At 47.3% G+C, this 17,021-nt stretch overlaps 1 protein-coding gene across 3 annotated transcripts in view; it reads right to left on the minus strand.

The window, feature by feature from the left end:
- The window catches only part of NELL1 (neural EGFL like 1), a 572,342-nt gene that overhangs the window by 473,123 nt on the left and 82,198 nt on the right, over positions 1-17,021 (minus strand). For all 3 annotated transcript variants that reach the window (XM_060177021.1, XM_060177020.1, XM_060177019.1), the window contains exon 4: positions 13,807-13,977. In XM_060177021.1, coding sequence (XP_060033004.1) covers positions 13,807-13,977 — 171 coding nt within the window. The remainder of the gene's footprint in view (positions 1-13,806; positions 13,978-17,021) is intronic.

Here is a 17,021-nt window from a genome sequence, read left to right on the forward strand (position 1 = left end):
GAGTGCTTCAAAAGAGATTCAATGTCTCATCACACATGTTACAGTGAGCAAGGACCTGGGGTTTGAGCCCCTGCTCCCCATCTGCAAGGGGAAAGCTTCACAAGCTCTCCCTCCCTCTCACCCACCCCTCTCAATTTCTGTCTCTAGCCAATAAAAATAAAATCGTTTTAAAAAAGAAAAATGTGTCCACTGAACAATAATGTAAGACTACACAAAAAGCACAAGCCCTCCTCAAAGGAACGGATTTAGGGGGTTGAAACACAAGAAGTTTTTATGTTTTGCCCCAGAAGTTAAGGATAAGTAACCGTGAACTTCAACTTTAGAAACGCCATGTGCAGAGACAGATCCTGTGGCTTAAGTGAATGTGAAACACGTAAAGGACTAAAAGAACTTGAGGTCAGGTGATGGGGCATAAGAGTGAAGAGAGAAACTGAAGGGGAAAGCTGAGCCAGCCCATATTAAAGCTACATTAAAGATGGTGCCCTTTCCCTGCAAATGTCTCTGAGGCCATTAGAAGCACTCACCTAGCATGCCGGAGTGGGGAAGGACGCCAGTGATCCAGCCAGTCATGAAATCCTTCTGTATCACCCTAATGTCCGTGAAAAAGATGCCACCCGTGAAAACTAATCAGGATTCAACGTGCTCACCTACTTCCTGTGCCAAGCTCTCTCATCAGCTCCGCAGTTCTAATACATAGTTAATTAGATGCCAATAAAAGAAGCCTTAATGACAAACGCCCTCCTAAAAGAGGGCCCCTACCACCTAGCCTTTTATCTCACTGGAGGAGTTTTTAATGAGACTCTGTAACGACAAAGTCACCTTAAAGAACACAGAGCCTGGCACCCTGAAATCCTTACTATCAACATGTATACAAAAAGAGCGTAAAACCACCTGCGTAGCACTGGAAACGCCTGTGATGCACCTATCTGATACTTGAAGGACATAGCCAGTTAGCACCTATGAAGTCAGTCATGGCTGGAGACTAGAACCTCGGCCACTGTGCGTTGGCAAGAACACAAGTCATATGAGGGTGACAGGACAGGACAGCACTCCAGGACCTTGTGCTCACAGTTTCCTACCTGCTGTGTCTACACCTACAGCTCTCCAGGACCTCGTGCTCACAGTTTCCTAGGGAGATTGCACACAGCGTGGTGCACGGCTACAACAACCTTGCTGTGAAATCATGGCTGCTGTTCTCCTGAAGCATGTACAGGCTTTCACACGGGGGAAGAAACCAGGATAGGAGTATAGGAGTGGTATGACAGAGACTCCTGCATGGCCACCTGGAAGTCTTTTTTTTTTTTTTTTTTTTTTTGTCTTCAGGGTTATCATTGGGACTCGGTGCCTGCATTACGAATCACTGCTTCTGGAGGCTCTTTTTTCCCTTTTGATACCATTGTTGTTTAGCATGTTACTATTATTACTGCTGTCATTGTTGTTGGATAGGACAGAGAAAAATCGAGAGAGGAGGGGAAGACAGAGAGGGGAGAGAAAAACTGACACCTGCAGACCTGCTTCACTGCCTATGAAGCAACCCCCCTGCAGGTGAGGGGCTGGGGACTTGAACCGAGATCCTTACACCAGGCCTTGAACTTCACGCCACGTGTGTTTAACCCACTGCACTACTGCTTGATCTCCGGAAGTTTTTTTTAAAAAAAGTCAAAGCCAGGGCCCAGGGCTCATTTCAGTCTAAATTAAGCTACAGAATCCATATGTCTGGGCAGAAAGAACAGACTCAGCTCCCTTGCTTTCCCTCTCTCCCTTCCACCCCTCTGCTCCCTCAGCTGTCCCCCTTGTGGTCTAATTCCCACTCGCCACTCAGACACGCACACTGTCCTCTAAGCAGCACTGCCACTGGCTCTGTGAGGCTTACAAGACAGAAACCAGAGAGCCTGAACATCAAGGGCATGGACCAGAAGCAAAGACTGGTGGAAAGCCGCAGAAACGCCCTGCATTTCCACGTGGGTTGGGAGGAGTTCAAAGGCTGCTTCCAGGTCCCAGGAGAGCTCCTTGCAGGGATTTCCCGGGCTGCCTGTCTCTACTGTGAGGTAAGCAGTCCTCAGCTCACAACTGGGCAAGCCCTCCCTCTTCCCTACAGATCACCCTTTCCAGGACAGAGGAGCTGGAGCCGCTGAGCCAGCGGATATGAGGAGTAGGCTGGCTTCTCAATGGTATTTCTTCTGATGAGTTGTGTCCACGTGTTTTGGCTCCTGACAATTTAATCAGTCAGGAGTCGAGGAGAGGGAAGCTCATGGTCTGGTTCTCCTGAGAGCTATGACCTTTGATAAACATCTCTGAATTCCCTCTGTACGCTGCTGGGGAAGGGGAAAACAAACCCCTCTGAATAAAACTCAGTGGCGTACATAACAAATGTGGCCTGAGAACCTTCAATAACATGAAGCACAATAAGATGAAATCTCTAAATACTTGAGGAGCTTCGGAAAGAAAGACACCATCTCACCCTACTTCATGATGAAAAACCAGTAGCTAGAAACAGATGCTCCAACCCCAGAGCTGTCCTGAAACATCACACAGACACCATGAAATACTGACTTCTTTAGAAAGCTTTTCCTCTGACGCTGAAGGCTCTTAAGTAACAGTTGCGTGCAGAAATCAGAACAAAGTCACGCAGTGAAAAACGCGCGTGACTGTCTAGACTATTAATCACTGAGTTAATGCCCTGGCAGGTTGATGATTAGGCTACAGGTAGGGCAGGGAATGGGTCACGCTTCCACACATATGAACTAATGAAGCAATAGTTGCAGGCTGTGTGGAAAGGAACAGTCTTCTTCTTCTAGCATTTGCCCTTCTTCCGTAGCCAGACAACAGCGTCAGGTTGAGCCTGATGTCAAGTTTCGAGACCTCCTTTGAATCTGGAGAGGTGGCAGTCGTTGACCATGTGGGTCATAGTCTGTCTGCAGCCGCAGGGGCAGTTCGGGTCGTCTCTGGCTCCCCAGCGATGGAACATAGCGGCGCACCGGCCATGTCCTGTTCGATAGCGATTGAGGAGGGCCCAGTCATAACGTGCTAGGTCAAAGCCGGGTTGACGCTTGCAGGGGTCTGTGATGAGGTGTTTGTTCTTTACCTCAGCTGACTGCCAACTCTGTTTCCAAGAGTCTGGAACAGAGAAGTTCAGTGTAGGCGTAGGGGACCAGACTGGGTGACGAGACGTCAAGCGTTGGACAGGGTGGGCGAAGATATCCGCGTAGATTGGCAGGTCCGGTCGAGCGTAGATGTGGGAAATGAACTTAGATGATGCCGCATCCCAACGAATATCTGACGGGGCGATGTTGCTAAGAACTGGCAGCCATGGAACCGGGGTGGAACGGATGGTTCCAGAAATTATCCTCATGGAGGAATATAATTTGGAATCGACCAAGTGGACATGGGGGCTACAGAACCATCCTGGGGCACAGTATTCTGCAGTGGAATAGCATAATGCCAGAGAGGATGATCGTAGTGTGGAAGCGCTCGCGCCCCATGAGGAGCTGGCCAGTCTTGCAATGATGTGATTCCTCGCGCCCACCTTTGCTGCAGTTTTTATGAGATGTTCGTGAAATGACAGAGTGCGATCGAGAGTAACGCCAAGATAGACTGGCTGGGCTTCATGCCGGATTCTCGTATCATCAAGCTGCACATTAAGCTCACAGTGATTAACAGACACATTTTTTCTAGCCGTGAGGGGAGAGGAGGAGGTGATGGAGTTAAAGGAGAGACACCTACAGCTCTCAGAAAGTTCTGGCCTGTATAGGACCTCGCCCTCAAGGTGAAACAACAATGATGAAAACAACCCCATCTTTGAAGGGAGAGGAGACCGTCGGTCCTGAGATGAGTGCAGCCTAGAATGTTCCCAGCTGTGACCATGGACTGTGAGCTCAGACTGGCTGGGATGCAGAGGTCACACAGGCTCCTGTGCTGAATGTGAACAGACATGCGCCCTGGGCACGTCAGATCGACAGGGCTCACTGTTAGTGGTATTTACATACTTTTCCCATATTTGGGAGCTTCTCTCTGCCCATATCCAGCTTTCTAGTCCTATCCTCAACTCTGACACCATCGTCCCAGACAATACTCCTAGTCCACCACTGCATGTTAGCTGTTGGGATCAGGCAAAAATTAGTAAAGTCATGGGCCTCTTAGAATACACCTAAAATAGACTCCCTAGCTTCTTCCAACATAAAGACCCCAAATATCATCTGTTACCTTTAGACTCCTGATTATGAAACAATTTGTTCTGCTTTGTATCTTAATGCTTTCCAGCCACCAAGTTGCAGATGCTACCAGGACACCAACCTGACTTCCCAGGATAGACAACCTCGCCCGTGAATTCTGCAAACCCATCTCTCCAAAGCCCTACACAAGGAGGGAAAGACAGAAACAATCTGCCAACACCCATGTCCAGTGGAAAAGCCATCACAGAAGCCAGAACTCCCACCTTCTGCTCCCCAGAAAGATTTTTTGGTCCAGACTCCCAAAGGGATAAAGAATAGGGAAGCTTCCAATGGAGGGGATGGGACATGGAACTCTGGTGGTGGGAACTCTGTGGAGTTGTACCCCTCCTATCCCACAATCTTCTGGATCATTATTAAGTCACTAATAAAAAAAAAGTTCTGGCCACAGGTTGAATGCATAGTTTGAATGGAAAGCACTTGGAGACTGTCTCCTAGCTGCTAAGCTCAGCTCTCCTGACACTTCAAGCCCAAGATGACGGAGCGACTTTTTGCAACTATTCGCCACTGCTCAGCTGGGCTCCCCACTTTGTTCCCCACTTTCACAGATATCCACTGAGCTGTACCAGCATGTGTTTGGGGGTGGGAACATCCCAATGATGCCACAACTGTACCATGAGCTTTCAGAGGGCAGCGACTTTTCTCTGTATCCTCCACATACACACAGCCAGAAACTCTGATATACTGACTGGATAAGCTGGCTGAAATTTTTAAATGACCAAATAAAGAGCAAGCAAGAATATCCCTCTTGTGGTGAGTAATTGGGCACTGAATCCCAGATGTCAGTAAATTCAGTTTCATGGATAATGGAGACAGGCCTGAGGGTGAGCTGGGAATGGGATCAGAAGAATCTATGGGAGCTTATTTCAGGACTCGTTCTAAATTTCCCTGGCAACTATTAACATAAAGGCAGCAAGAGAAAAACCCAAGGCAATGGACATAATCAGGCTAACAGCCCCAGTGAATGGTTCCTTTTATGATTCTGGCTTGAGGTGCCCCGTGGCTTCCGGGCTGGGAGCTTCTAACAAGGCCCCTGCTAAACAGCTGGAGCAAGGAGAGAAGGGCAGGCCTTGGGAGCCAGCAAAAAAGTGTTCGAAGTACTGGCTGAAAAGGCCGTCAATTTTCTTGTGACAATTTGTGGTATTAGGTCTGAAAAGGCTCAGTTTCCTCAATTTTAACCCAAGAAAAGGTGATAAATCCTGCAGAGCCAAGTCCTTGAAGCAGCAGAAGGGCCTAGGCTAGCTTTTCCTCGTCATTTCAAAGACTTGGATGCTTGAACCATCTACAGTATTACTCTTGTGGGAGACTTCCTGGTGTGGTGGTGACTGTCCACAGCAGTACATGTCATTAAGACTATGAAAAAGTTGTGACATCATCCTCTCAGACAGTATTTCTTTATCTATCTATTTATTTTTTGCCTCCAGGTTTATCACTGGGGTATTACGCCTGCACAACAAATGCACTGCTCCTGGAGACCACTGTTTCCATTTTGTTGCCCTTGATGTTACTGTTGTTGTTTTATTGTTATTGTTGCCATGCTGTTATTGGGTAGGACATGTTGCCATGTTGTTGTTGGATAGGACAGAGAGAAATGGAGAGAGGAGGGGAAGACAGAGAGGAGAAGAAAAAGACAGACACCTGCAGACCTGCTTCACTGCTTGTGAAGCGACTCTCCTGCAGGTGGGGAGCCGGGGTTCGAACCAGGGTCTTTGTGCTGGTCCTTGCGCTTTGTGCCACATGCACTTAACCCACTGCACTGCCACCTGGCCCCCCAGAAAGTATTTTTGTTCAACTCCATGTTAGCTTTCAAACTCAAGCAAAAAGTACAATAGTTATAGGCTCCTAAAACATACCTAAAATAGACTTCCACACTTCCTTGCACTCTGTGACACCTATTCCCTCTGCTCTGCTTCGACTTTTTTGGTTACTGCTCAGTATTCATTTCGTCCTGCTTTATATCCCACTCCCTCCCTTTCAGCCACCAAGTTGCAGACACAACCATGACGCCATCATGACTTCCCTAGACAGATGACCTCACCACCGTGTCCCAGAACCTCACCTCCTCAGAATCCTGGCCCACTAGGGAAAGACAGAAACAGGCTGGGGATATGGATCCACCTGCCAACACCCATGTCCAGCGGAGAAGCAATTACAGAAATATGGAATTTTATTTATGGCCCATACTCCAGTGGAGAAGAATGTTACAGGAAGATGACCAGAGGGCTCTGAACCTTAATTCCATCAGGACCCTGAGAGAGAAGAGGGGAAAAGGAGGGACGTTTGGATGTAGTAATAGATGTGGGGAGGGGAGAGGGAGACTTGGAAAGAAAGAGAATATAGAATTGTAGGGGAAAGTGGGGGACAAATATCTACAAACACAGACAGATAGTGCAGAAATAATAGTAAACCCATATCTGCGACCTTGGGAGAACTACTGTAGCTTCCAGCAGAGGCACTGCGGACACAGAACTCGGGCAGTGGGAACAGTGTGGAGCTGTAACCGTTATCTTGTAACTTTGGGAACCAATATTAATCACTGATAAATTTTTAAAAATAAGTAAGAAAACTAAAATAAAATTATGTTTCTAGACTTTTCGCACAATAGTTTCGCACACCAAAATAGAAATCTACCTCTCCTGAGACAGGTTGGGAGTATGGATCGACCTGTCAACACCCATGTTCAGCAGGGAAGCAATTCCAGAAGCCAGACCTTCCACCTTCTGTACCCACAATGACCCGGGGTCCACACTCCCAGAGAGATAGAGAGTGGGAAAGCTCTCAGGGGAGGGGTCAGATATGGAGCTCGGGTGGTGGGAGTTGTATGGAGTTGTACCCTTCTTATCCTATGGTTTTGTCAATATTTCCTTTTTATAAATTAATAAATAATCTATCTCTCCTATGTCCCAGTCTTCAGGGCCTTTCTTTCTCTCAATCTCTCTATAAAACTCATATTTTCCAAGACCTTACATAAAGGACAAGATGTCATGGCATGATGCAGCGAATAAAAATTCTTGAAAGAAGGATTATCTATAACCTCCACCAGTCCGTCATCACAGTGGACGCTGACGCCCTCATCTTTCAGCCTCCACAGCCTTCCCAGTTCCTGCCGCAGAGGTCAAGGTCAAGTAGGTCAAAACTTGGTGACCAAGTCAAAGGCTCACCACAGATGTGCAGAATACAACAGCAACACGTCATATGCACCTCCAAGGTCAAATGCTACCTTAATTTCTTTCCATAGATTATCTCCATTAAGAAACAAATTAAGGTGATAGCACAGCGGGTTAAGCACACATGGACTGGCGTAAGGATTCTGGTTGGAACCCCCGGCTCCCCACCTGCAGGGGAGTCGCTTCACACGCGGTGAAGCAGGTCTGCAGGTGTCTACCTTTCTCCCTCTCTGTCTTCCCCTCCTCTCTCCATTTCTCTCTGTCCTATCCAAACAACAACATCAACAATATCAACAACAATAATAACTACAACAATAAAACAACAAGGGCAACAAAAAGGAATAAATAAATATTAATAAAAAAAGAAATTAAGGGGCCGGGTGTTGGCACACCTGGTTGAGCACACAAGTTACAATGTGCAAGGACCCGAGTTCGAGCCCCGGTCCCCACCTGCAGGGGAAATGCTTCGCAAGTGGTGAATCAACTTTGCAGGTGTCTCTCTGTCTCTCCCTCTCTATCACCCCCTCCCTCTTGATTTCTGGCTGTCTCTATCCAATAAATAAAGATAGTAAAAAAAATTTTAATTAAGAAACTGAGATGTAGAGAAATCAACTTGCCTAAATTCACATGACTGAGCATATGGCTAAGGACATGACTGAGTCTATTATATAATCAGTCATAAGGTTCCAAGTGACTCCTGCTATCTGAGAAATACAAGCCCTGACACCTACCAACCAAGGACTTTGACTTATTTTTCTGGGCTTCATACAGCAGATTTGGGGGCCTTCTGGTCCTCATTTGATTGGCATTAAGAGTGGTGGGCTAGAGGGAACAGAAGTGTTTGGTTCTAGGCAAGTCTCCAGTGAGTTTTTAAAGATGCAAGTAGAGAGCAGCTGAGGGGGTGGGGAGGTAGCATAATGGTTACGCAAAGAGACTCTTAGGCCTGAGGCTCCAAGGTCCTAGGTTCAATCCCCTGCACCACCATAAGCCAGAACTGAGCAGTGTTCTGGTAAAAAATACAAAATTGAGAGAAGGAGAGGGAGAGGGAGAGGGAGAGGGAGAGGGAGAGGGAGAGGGAGAGGGAGAGGGAGAGGGAGAGGGAGAGGGAGACAGAGGAGCTGAGAACTGGTTTTACCCAGGCTCCCCAACTGAGGAGTAGAGTACAGGGTGAGAAAAAGCCAAAGGTTTCTGTGGGGGATGGACACACACACACACAGACACACACACACACACACACACACACACACACACACACACACACACACACCAACAACATGATAGCTAACTGAAGCCACGACTCTTCAGAATTTCAGGAGGGATCCTAAGGAGGTGTCATCAAAAGGAATAATGGCTGTTTTCTTTTTGAATTTTTTAAATTTATTTTTATTTATTATTGGATAGAGACAAGAAAGAAATTGAGAGGGGAGGGGGAGATAGAGACAGAGAGAGACAGAGACAGGGAGATGCCTGCATCCCTGCCTCACCATTCGTGAAGCTTCCCCCCTGCAGGTGGGGACCAGGGGCTTGAACCTGGATCTCTGTGCACTGTGATGTATGTACTTAACCAGGTGCGTCACAGCCTGGCCACCGATCCTGTCTCATCTCAAGATGGCAGACATCACTTCAATCCTAACACACACTCCTGTTGTCTGCCTTTCTAGGTCCTTTCCAAGAGACACTGCAGACTTCAACGGCCAAATACCGTCAAGCGCCTCTTTGAAACCATGTCTGGTAGGAATATGCCCCTTCCTGTTGGTTCCCAGAATGAAGACTGTGCCCACCATATGCCTTTTTCCTTTTTTTATGCCTTTTTTTCTTTATCCTGGGCTCAGGGGACAAGTTCTGTAACTGAAAAGCAATTTTAATTTGGACGGTGCCATTAATGAGAACCAGCAATGAATGGTGACTGATCAGAAAGCTTTATAAAAAGAGTTATAAAGGGGCCAGGCAGTGATACACCTGGTTAAGCACACACATTACAGTGCAGCAGGACCCAGGTTCAAGGCCCTGGTCCCCACCTGCAGAGAGGAAGCTTCATAAGTGGTGAAGAAGGGCTGCAGATGTCTCTCTGTCTCTCTCGCTCCCTATCTGCTCCTCCCCCTCCCAATTTCTCTCAGTCTCTATCCAATAATAAATAAATAAATTTTTTTTAAACACAGGAGAAAAGTTCTACAGTTGGACTCAGATTACTATCCATAAGGATTTATTTTGGAGACATCAAAACATTCCTTGTGACCACCATTACCCCACAGTACACCTAGAAATAGCTGACAGAGACCTACAGCCTCCTCACTGAGGTTGGCAATAAACTCACTCCAGTGACAGACAAGGAGACAATATATCTCCTTCAGGGTGGTGGGAGATAGCATAAAGTTTATGCAAACAGACTGTCATGCCTGAGGCTCTGAAGTCCCAGGTTCAATCCCCTGCACCACCATAAGCCAGAGCTGAGCCATTCTCTGGTAAAAAAAAGAGGGGGGGGGAGGAAAGGGAAGGGAAGAGATGGGAAGGGAAAAAAAGAAAGGAAAGATTGGGCTGGGGAGACAATATAATGGTTATGCAAAAGCCTTTCAAGCCTGAGGCTCTGAGGTCCCAGGTTCAATCCCCAGCACTACCATAAGCCAGAGGTGAACAGTGTTCTAATTAAAAAATAAATAAATAAATAAATTTAAATAAAAAGAAAAGACAATAAGAGATAGTATCAGATCAGAGTTGGAAATAGGACTAGAACGCTAGTCAGAGTAGAGAGTTATTCCAAATATGAGAAAAGCATGTAACTGTCGTTAACTGTAAATCCCATGGATCTGACCAACCCTGACACTATCTTGCCAGACAATACTTTTAGCCCACTTGCATGTTATCTGTAGGGCTCAGATAAAAATTAGTAAACTCAAAAAAAATTTTTGTAAAGTCATGGGGCTCTTAGAATATACCTAAAATAGACTCCCTAGTCTTACATTAGATTTCCTGATTATTAAACAATCTGTTTTGCTTTATATCTTACTGCTTTTTCAGACACCAGGTTGCAGATGCCAACCTGACTTCCCTGGGCAGATGACTTCACCAAGGTGTCCTGGAACCTCACCTCTCCAGAGCCCTGCCCCACTAGGGAAAGACAGAAACAGGCTGGGGGGATGGATCCCCTTGCCAACAACCATGGTTCAGTAGAGAAGCAATTACAGAAGCCAGACCTCCCACCTTCTGCACCCCATAATGACCCTGGGTCCATAGTGCCAGAGGGATAAAGAATAGGGAAGCTTCCAATGGCGGGGAGGGGACACGGAACTCTGGTGGTGGGAAATGTGTGGAATTGTACCCCTCTTAACCCACAATCTTGTCGATCATTATTAAATCACTGATACAATTAAATTTTTTTTAAAAAAATTGCTCCTTCATGTTGTATGCTTTACATTGGGTTCTAGTTCTCCCCCGCCAAGAGAATTGTATCAGTCCAGCTAATTTCTCGGGCCCAAGGAACCCCGCCAGAGTTCCAGGGTTCCAGAGTTCCAGAGTGACAGAGTTCCGGAGTTCCTGAGTTACAAAGTAAGAGACAGTGCTTGCACCGCTGCAAAGAGACAGCAGAGTTCTGTTTGGTGATTAGTTTGTCTTAGTTTATGAATCGTTGTTCCTGAATAAAGAAATACAGCTTCCCTGCCCAGCCGCTGTCTCCGCGTCTCTGTTACCTGCCCGTGAAGCTAGACCCGCCAGCAAGAGCCTACGAAATTTTAACAACAAATGGCACCCACGTGGACCTGACCTGCGCATCTCTCAGATAAGTAAAGACAATTTGGCTACCTACACACTATGGCCTTCTCTTCTGCTTGTGAAGAGATCTCCAAAGGCCTCTGCTCTTTCTTCATGAGACTGTCTTGCTGTTTCTGGAACATTTATCTCTGGACCACTCTGTGGTTCCCACTCGCTCGGGCGAACTCAGAACAGCCAGCAGGAAGAGCCAGCGGGCGGGAGGCGAGGCGCGGAGCTGCTGTTTCCACCTGGTTAAACAGCCAGCCAGCCGGCTGCGCCCAGACAACCCCGCGCACCGCGCCCGCAGCCCCGCAGCCCGCAGGAGGCCGACGCCAGCACACAAGAGCCCCAAGAGCCCAACGCCAGCACGCAAGAGGCTGACGCCAGCACGCTAGAGCCCGATGCCAACACGCTGGAGCCCGATGCCAACACGCTGGAGCCCGATTCCACCACGCAAGAGCCCGATGCCAGCACGCAGGCCAGCCCACAGGAGCCGGCTCTCCACCGCATGGTGCAGGGCACTGGACGCGTGATCCCTCCACACTGCTCGGCCACTGCGAGCAGGGCAGCAAACATGGCAGGGCCATGGGGCAGGGCCGCGGCGGCCTTTCATGGCCGCCACCCCTGGGCACCGAGGCCCACGCCTTCTACAAAACTGGCCTGCCTGCCCTCTTGCTATGAATTCTGGAACGATCCCAGGCCTCCCGGACCCCCAGACTCCCTGCCAAAACTGGGCACACGAGATCTCCAGCCGCCGGTCCGGTCTGAAGACAGACAAGCTGGAGTACGCAGAGATTTGTGCAGAGATCGCAACCTGCAATTCCTAGAAGTGAAGCTGTGCGAGAAGCCACCTCCAGATGGTGAACCCCCCCAACAACAACTAAGACAGTACAGATTTAAATTCGTGTTTGAAATGACATGTCTTAGTAACAAAGGTTTCTCTCCTTGTGTATTAATGACCATGTTTATGTGTATGTTTAAAGTTTGGTAAACAGTAACTTTAAGGCTAAATTCTTACTAGTCAAAGTTAAATGAAAAAGGTTTTCAACGTAATTCTCATAAAGATAAAATTAACTTACATTTAAAGTCTGAGGTAAAAATTAGTTAACAAGCAATATATTTTAACTAAGTTGGTCTAAACAAAAGGTTAAATAGACTTGTTGATATGTAAAACTCTCCATTACCTTCTCTATTAGAAATGGTAGATCGCACAATGGCTATGCTAATTATTCTCATGCCTGAGGTTTCCTTTCCTGACTCCATCTTGAATGGGTGTAACAAAAGGTTAAAAGACGTTGTTGCTATGTAAAAGTCTCAAAATTCCTTCTCTATTAGAAATATGCTAATAACAAGTTTTGTTTCATAGTAAGTAAATTGCAGCCAGCTGCCTTTAGGACTCTAGGCCGTTCCCCGCCCCCATGCAAATGTCTGTCGAAAAAGTACGCCCCCCAGAGGCAAGAAATGTTTTTTTTAAGCTGATAAAGTTTTGCACACTGGTTCGTTACTTGCTTACATGTTTCTCCATGTTTGTGCCAGTTTCTTTTTTAAAAATGCCTGTATGATATATGTTTCTGTTCACCCCACACCCTTGGTACTGTAGCCATTTAGTTAAAAGAAAGGGGGGAATTGTTGTATGCTTTACGTTGGGTTCTAGTTCTCCCCCCGCCAAGAGAATTAGATCAGTCCTGTTAATTTCACGGGCCCGCTTGGCCCCGCCCCTAGGAAACCCACCAGAGTTCCAGAGTGACAGAGTTCAGAGGGTTCCTGAGTTCGAGAGTAAGAGAGAGTGCTTGCGCCGCCGCAAAGAGACAGCAGAGTTTTGTTTGGTGATTAGTTTGGTTTAGTTTATGAATCGTTGTTCCTGAATAAAGAAATACAGCTTCCCTGCCCAGCCGTTGTTTCCGCGTCTCTGTTACCTGCCGTGAAGCTAGCCCCGGCCGGCTAGAGCCGTAGAAATTTTAATAACACCTTCACATTGCAAACCACAGCCTCCTGTGAACCCCCAGATAAACACTAAGTCTTGCCATCCTGACCAACTAGGAGGCGCAGCTCTCTGCAGAGGACAGACGGAATTGCTTCCAGAAGAATCAAAGAACAGCCTCTTGGAGACATCCCCGCTGGGAAAGGATACTGGAGCACAGCCGCGCTTGGGGAGGTGGGAGAAAACTAGTTGCTTTCCAACAGCAGGCTTCTCAGGCTCATTCGCAGGCAGACTGGCTGGCTCGTCGTCCTGTGGAATGAACTCAACCACTAGAGATCACAGTTCATTGGGGTCACGGTGGTGTGAAATCTCAGTCAGGGCTTGGAGGCCACGAAGGAGCGCTTACTATCCCCCAGTCTGGCGTCAACCTTTTCTACATCTGCTCCTAATCACAGGATACTGTCTCATCTCAGCGGACTGTTTTCTTAGTGGATCACAGCTGCTCATTTCAGGATGCCCAATGGTCCATTCAGTCGGTTACATTACAACCAGGGTCCCTTGGGGTGTTCTTTCCCAGAAAGCTTTAGGGAAGGTAATTTTTTTCTTTCTTCTTCCTCCTTCCTCCTTCCTTCCTCCTCCTCCTCCTCCTCCTCTTCTTCCTCTTCTTCTTCCTCTTCTTCTATCCTTCTCACCACTACTTTTCAAGGGTAGGAACACTAAATATACATACAAATCAAAGACATACCTGTTGCAGTCAACATGAAGCAGGACGTGAGAGGCGCTCACGGACAGGGCGACCCTGTGCCACTGTCCATCTGCCATCCGGAACGGGAGAACCTCCATCCTGGGCTTCCCGCCATGCATGTAGTGGTAGCGGATCTCATCCCTCAGGCCGCTGCTCTCCAGTTCAAAGTAGCTGTACAAGAAGGAACAAAAGCTGGTTGGTTTTACTTTTGTCTACACAGACATCTTCAGTCCTCACAACTCAGTGCCCGTCTCCCCAGGAGCTAGTACAACTTGAGCTGGGCCTGACACAAAGAGCCGTGACCTGGAATGAAATATACTGCCAGGCACCTAACACGCCTGCTGTCTGAGAGGCCTCGTGGCAGCATCTTGGGGGGCCTCTGAAATGGAAATGAAGTGACCCTCCATGGAGCAACGGCTGCAAATGAACGAGTAAAGCCTGGAACAGTATCAAGAACTCTACAGGCCAGGCCATTCACGTGCAATTACATGCTTCTCGACATTCAGATTTAAGAGCAAGGAACCCAAAATCACCACCACGTCAGCAGTTGTTAGAATGGCCAACACATGGGCATGGCATATCCTACATTTCTTTATAAATGTTACTATAGAAAAGAATTATCATTCCCAAGCAGCATAGTTTCATTTTTAAGTTTTAAATATTGTTTGTATTTTCATGATTAAAAATTAAGTATATCTTTAAGATACTCAATTTAAAAAAAACTCCTCCCCTCCCTAGACTGTATCATCCCTTCAAATGTCCTTCATAGGTAACTTCTTTTACCAGTTACTTCCCTGTCCTTCTCAACTGCTGTGACTTTTAAAATTATAAAAAATTATAAGGATACCACAGCAATCTTATGCATGACACAGCCAAGTCCCCATATTCCAAACACCTTACATATTCAAAGGCAAGTACGTGTATGTGAACACAGAACTATTTTCTGGTCAAAATACATTGGTTTTTTCTTTATCTTATTTATTATTTATTTATTGAGGATAGGGATGGGAGAGAAATTGAGGGAGTGGGGGACACAGAGAGATCTGCAGTGCTGTTTCATCCCTCACAAAGCTTCTTTCTGTGGGTGGGGACGGGGGACTTGAACCTGGGCTTGCACACTGAATGTGCGTGCTCTACCTACCACCACCTGGCCCTGTCTTAGTTCTCATCTTCTGTCCCACAACCCCACAGAAACTACCGTGTTAGACTCAGCGTCATGTCCCATTAGATTTAGTTAACCTGTGACAACCCTGACTTGTCTTGTATTTTACGTCCATCTGGTAACATGTAGAGGAACATACAAGCCCTTCATTTATCGCCAAGATCTGCGTCTTCCCACCGAGCTGAGGAGCCTGCAGTCTGCTTCCTCCACCGTGAAGTCACTCTGCCCTCGCCCCCGCCTCCATCCTCGGGAGGCGTCTCTGCGTGACCTTGGTCCACCCTGCAGGGCCGGAAGTTATCCAGCTACATCCTAGAGAGCGGAGTGACCACATCCATTATTGAACTCTGCTGTGTGCAGAACCGCCTACTCTCTCCAGCTACCCCATCATTTATCTAAAACAGTATGCACTCAAGCAAATAAAAACAGAAACATCTTGTGACCCGACATGCCACTCTCAGGTACCTACCTACCCAAGAAAGTGGAATCCCCAACTGGGAGGGACATTCGCACCCGTGTCCACAGCTGCACCATCCACACAGTAGCCAAGGAGAGGAAGCAACTTCAATGTCCAGCCATGGATGACTGGATAAAGAAGTTGTCTGGGCTGGGGAGACAGCATCATGGTTATGCAAAAGACTTTCAAGCCCGAGGCTCCAAAGTCCCAGGTTCAGTCCCCAGCAGCACCATAAGCCAGAGCTGAGCAGTGCTCTGATAGCTCTCTCTGTGTATCTTTCTCTCTGTATCCCTCTTTCACTAAAAAATAAATAAATAAAATATTTAAAAAGAAGAAGTTGTCTGAGGGCCCAGCGGTGGTGCACTGGGTTAAGCGCACATAGTACTAAGCGTGAGGATCAGAGTTCGAGCTCCCGGCTCCCCACCTGCCGAGGGGATGCTTCACAGGTGATGAAGTAGAGCTGCAGGTGTCTCTCCCCCCCATCTCCCCTCTCAATTTCTCTCTGTCCCATCCAATAAAAATAGGGGGGAAAAACAGCTGCAAGGAGCAGTAGTGGATTTGCAGTGCTGTCGCCAAGCCCCAGCAATGGCGGGGGGGGGGGGGGGCTGTGGGATATATGTTCACTGTAACAACACTTCGCAATCAAAAGGAAAATGTGGGATATATGTTCACTGTAACAACACTTCGCAATTAAAAGGAAATGTATCGCCTGGGTCAAAAGTAACAGAACTGGAGGAGTTTTCCACTAAACAGAGAATGTGAAGAGATTAACTACCAGATGATGTCATTCAACTTAGACATATTAAGAACTGAAACATGTGAATTTGCCAAAATAAACAAAAAATAGAGAATCCATACCGCCTCTTAGGAGTTTGTGAGAACCGTGCTGGTGGTTTGGCTGAGGGGTGGGGCAAGAGGGTTGGCTGTGGGGGTGCTGGTGGCAATCAAGTTCAGTGGTGGATAAGCTGTGGAACTATGCCCGTCATTTTATAATCTTGTGAGCCACTATTAAGTCACCAATACAAATTAGATAAAGGGTTTCTTTTTATTGTTGTTGTTATTGATGTCATAGTTGTTAGATAGGACAGAGAAATGGAGAGAGGAGGGGAAGACAGAGAGGGGAAGAGAAAGATAGACACCTGCAGACCTGCTTCACCGCCTGTGAAGCGCCTGCAGGTGGGGAGCCAGGGGCTCGAACCGGGATCCTTAGGCCCATCCTTGGGCTTCATGCTACGTACGTGCACTTAACCTGCTGCTACATGCACTCAACCTGCTGCGCTACAGCCCAATTTTTATTTGAAAAATGGAAACACTGACTAGACCATAAGATAAGAGGGCTACAACTCCACACAATTCCCACCACTAGAACTCTGCATTCCATCCCCTCCCGACAGCTTTCCTACTCTCTAATAACCCTCTGGAGTATGGACTCAGGGTCATTATGGGGTGCAGAAGGTTGGGAGGTCTGCTTAATCCACAGTAGAGGGGCCAGAAGGTGGCACAAAAGTTACAATGTGCAAAGTGCAAATTACTATGTGCAAGGACCCTGGTTCAAACCCTTGGTTCCCACCTGCAGGGGGAAGCTTCATAAACAGTGCA

This window comes from Erinaceus europaeus, chromosome 17 (assembly GCF_950295315.1).
Source record: "Erinaceus europaeus chromosome 17, mEriEur2.1, whole genome shotgun sequence".
In the NCBI taxonomy this organism is placed as follows: domain Eukaryota; kingdom Metazoa; phylum Chordata; class Mammalia; order Eulipotyphla; family Erinaceidae; genus Erinaceus; species Erinaceus europaeus.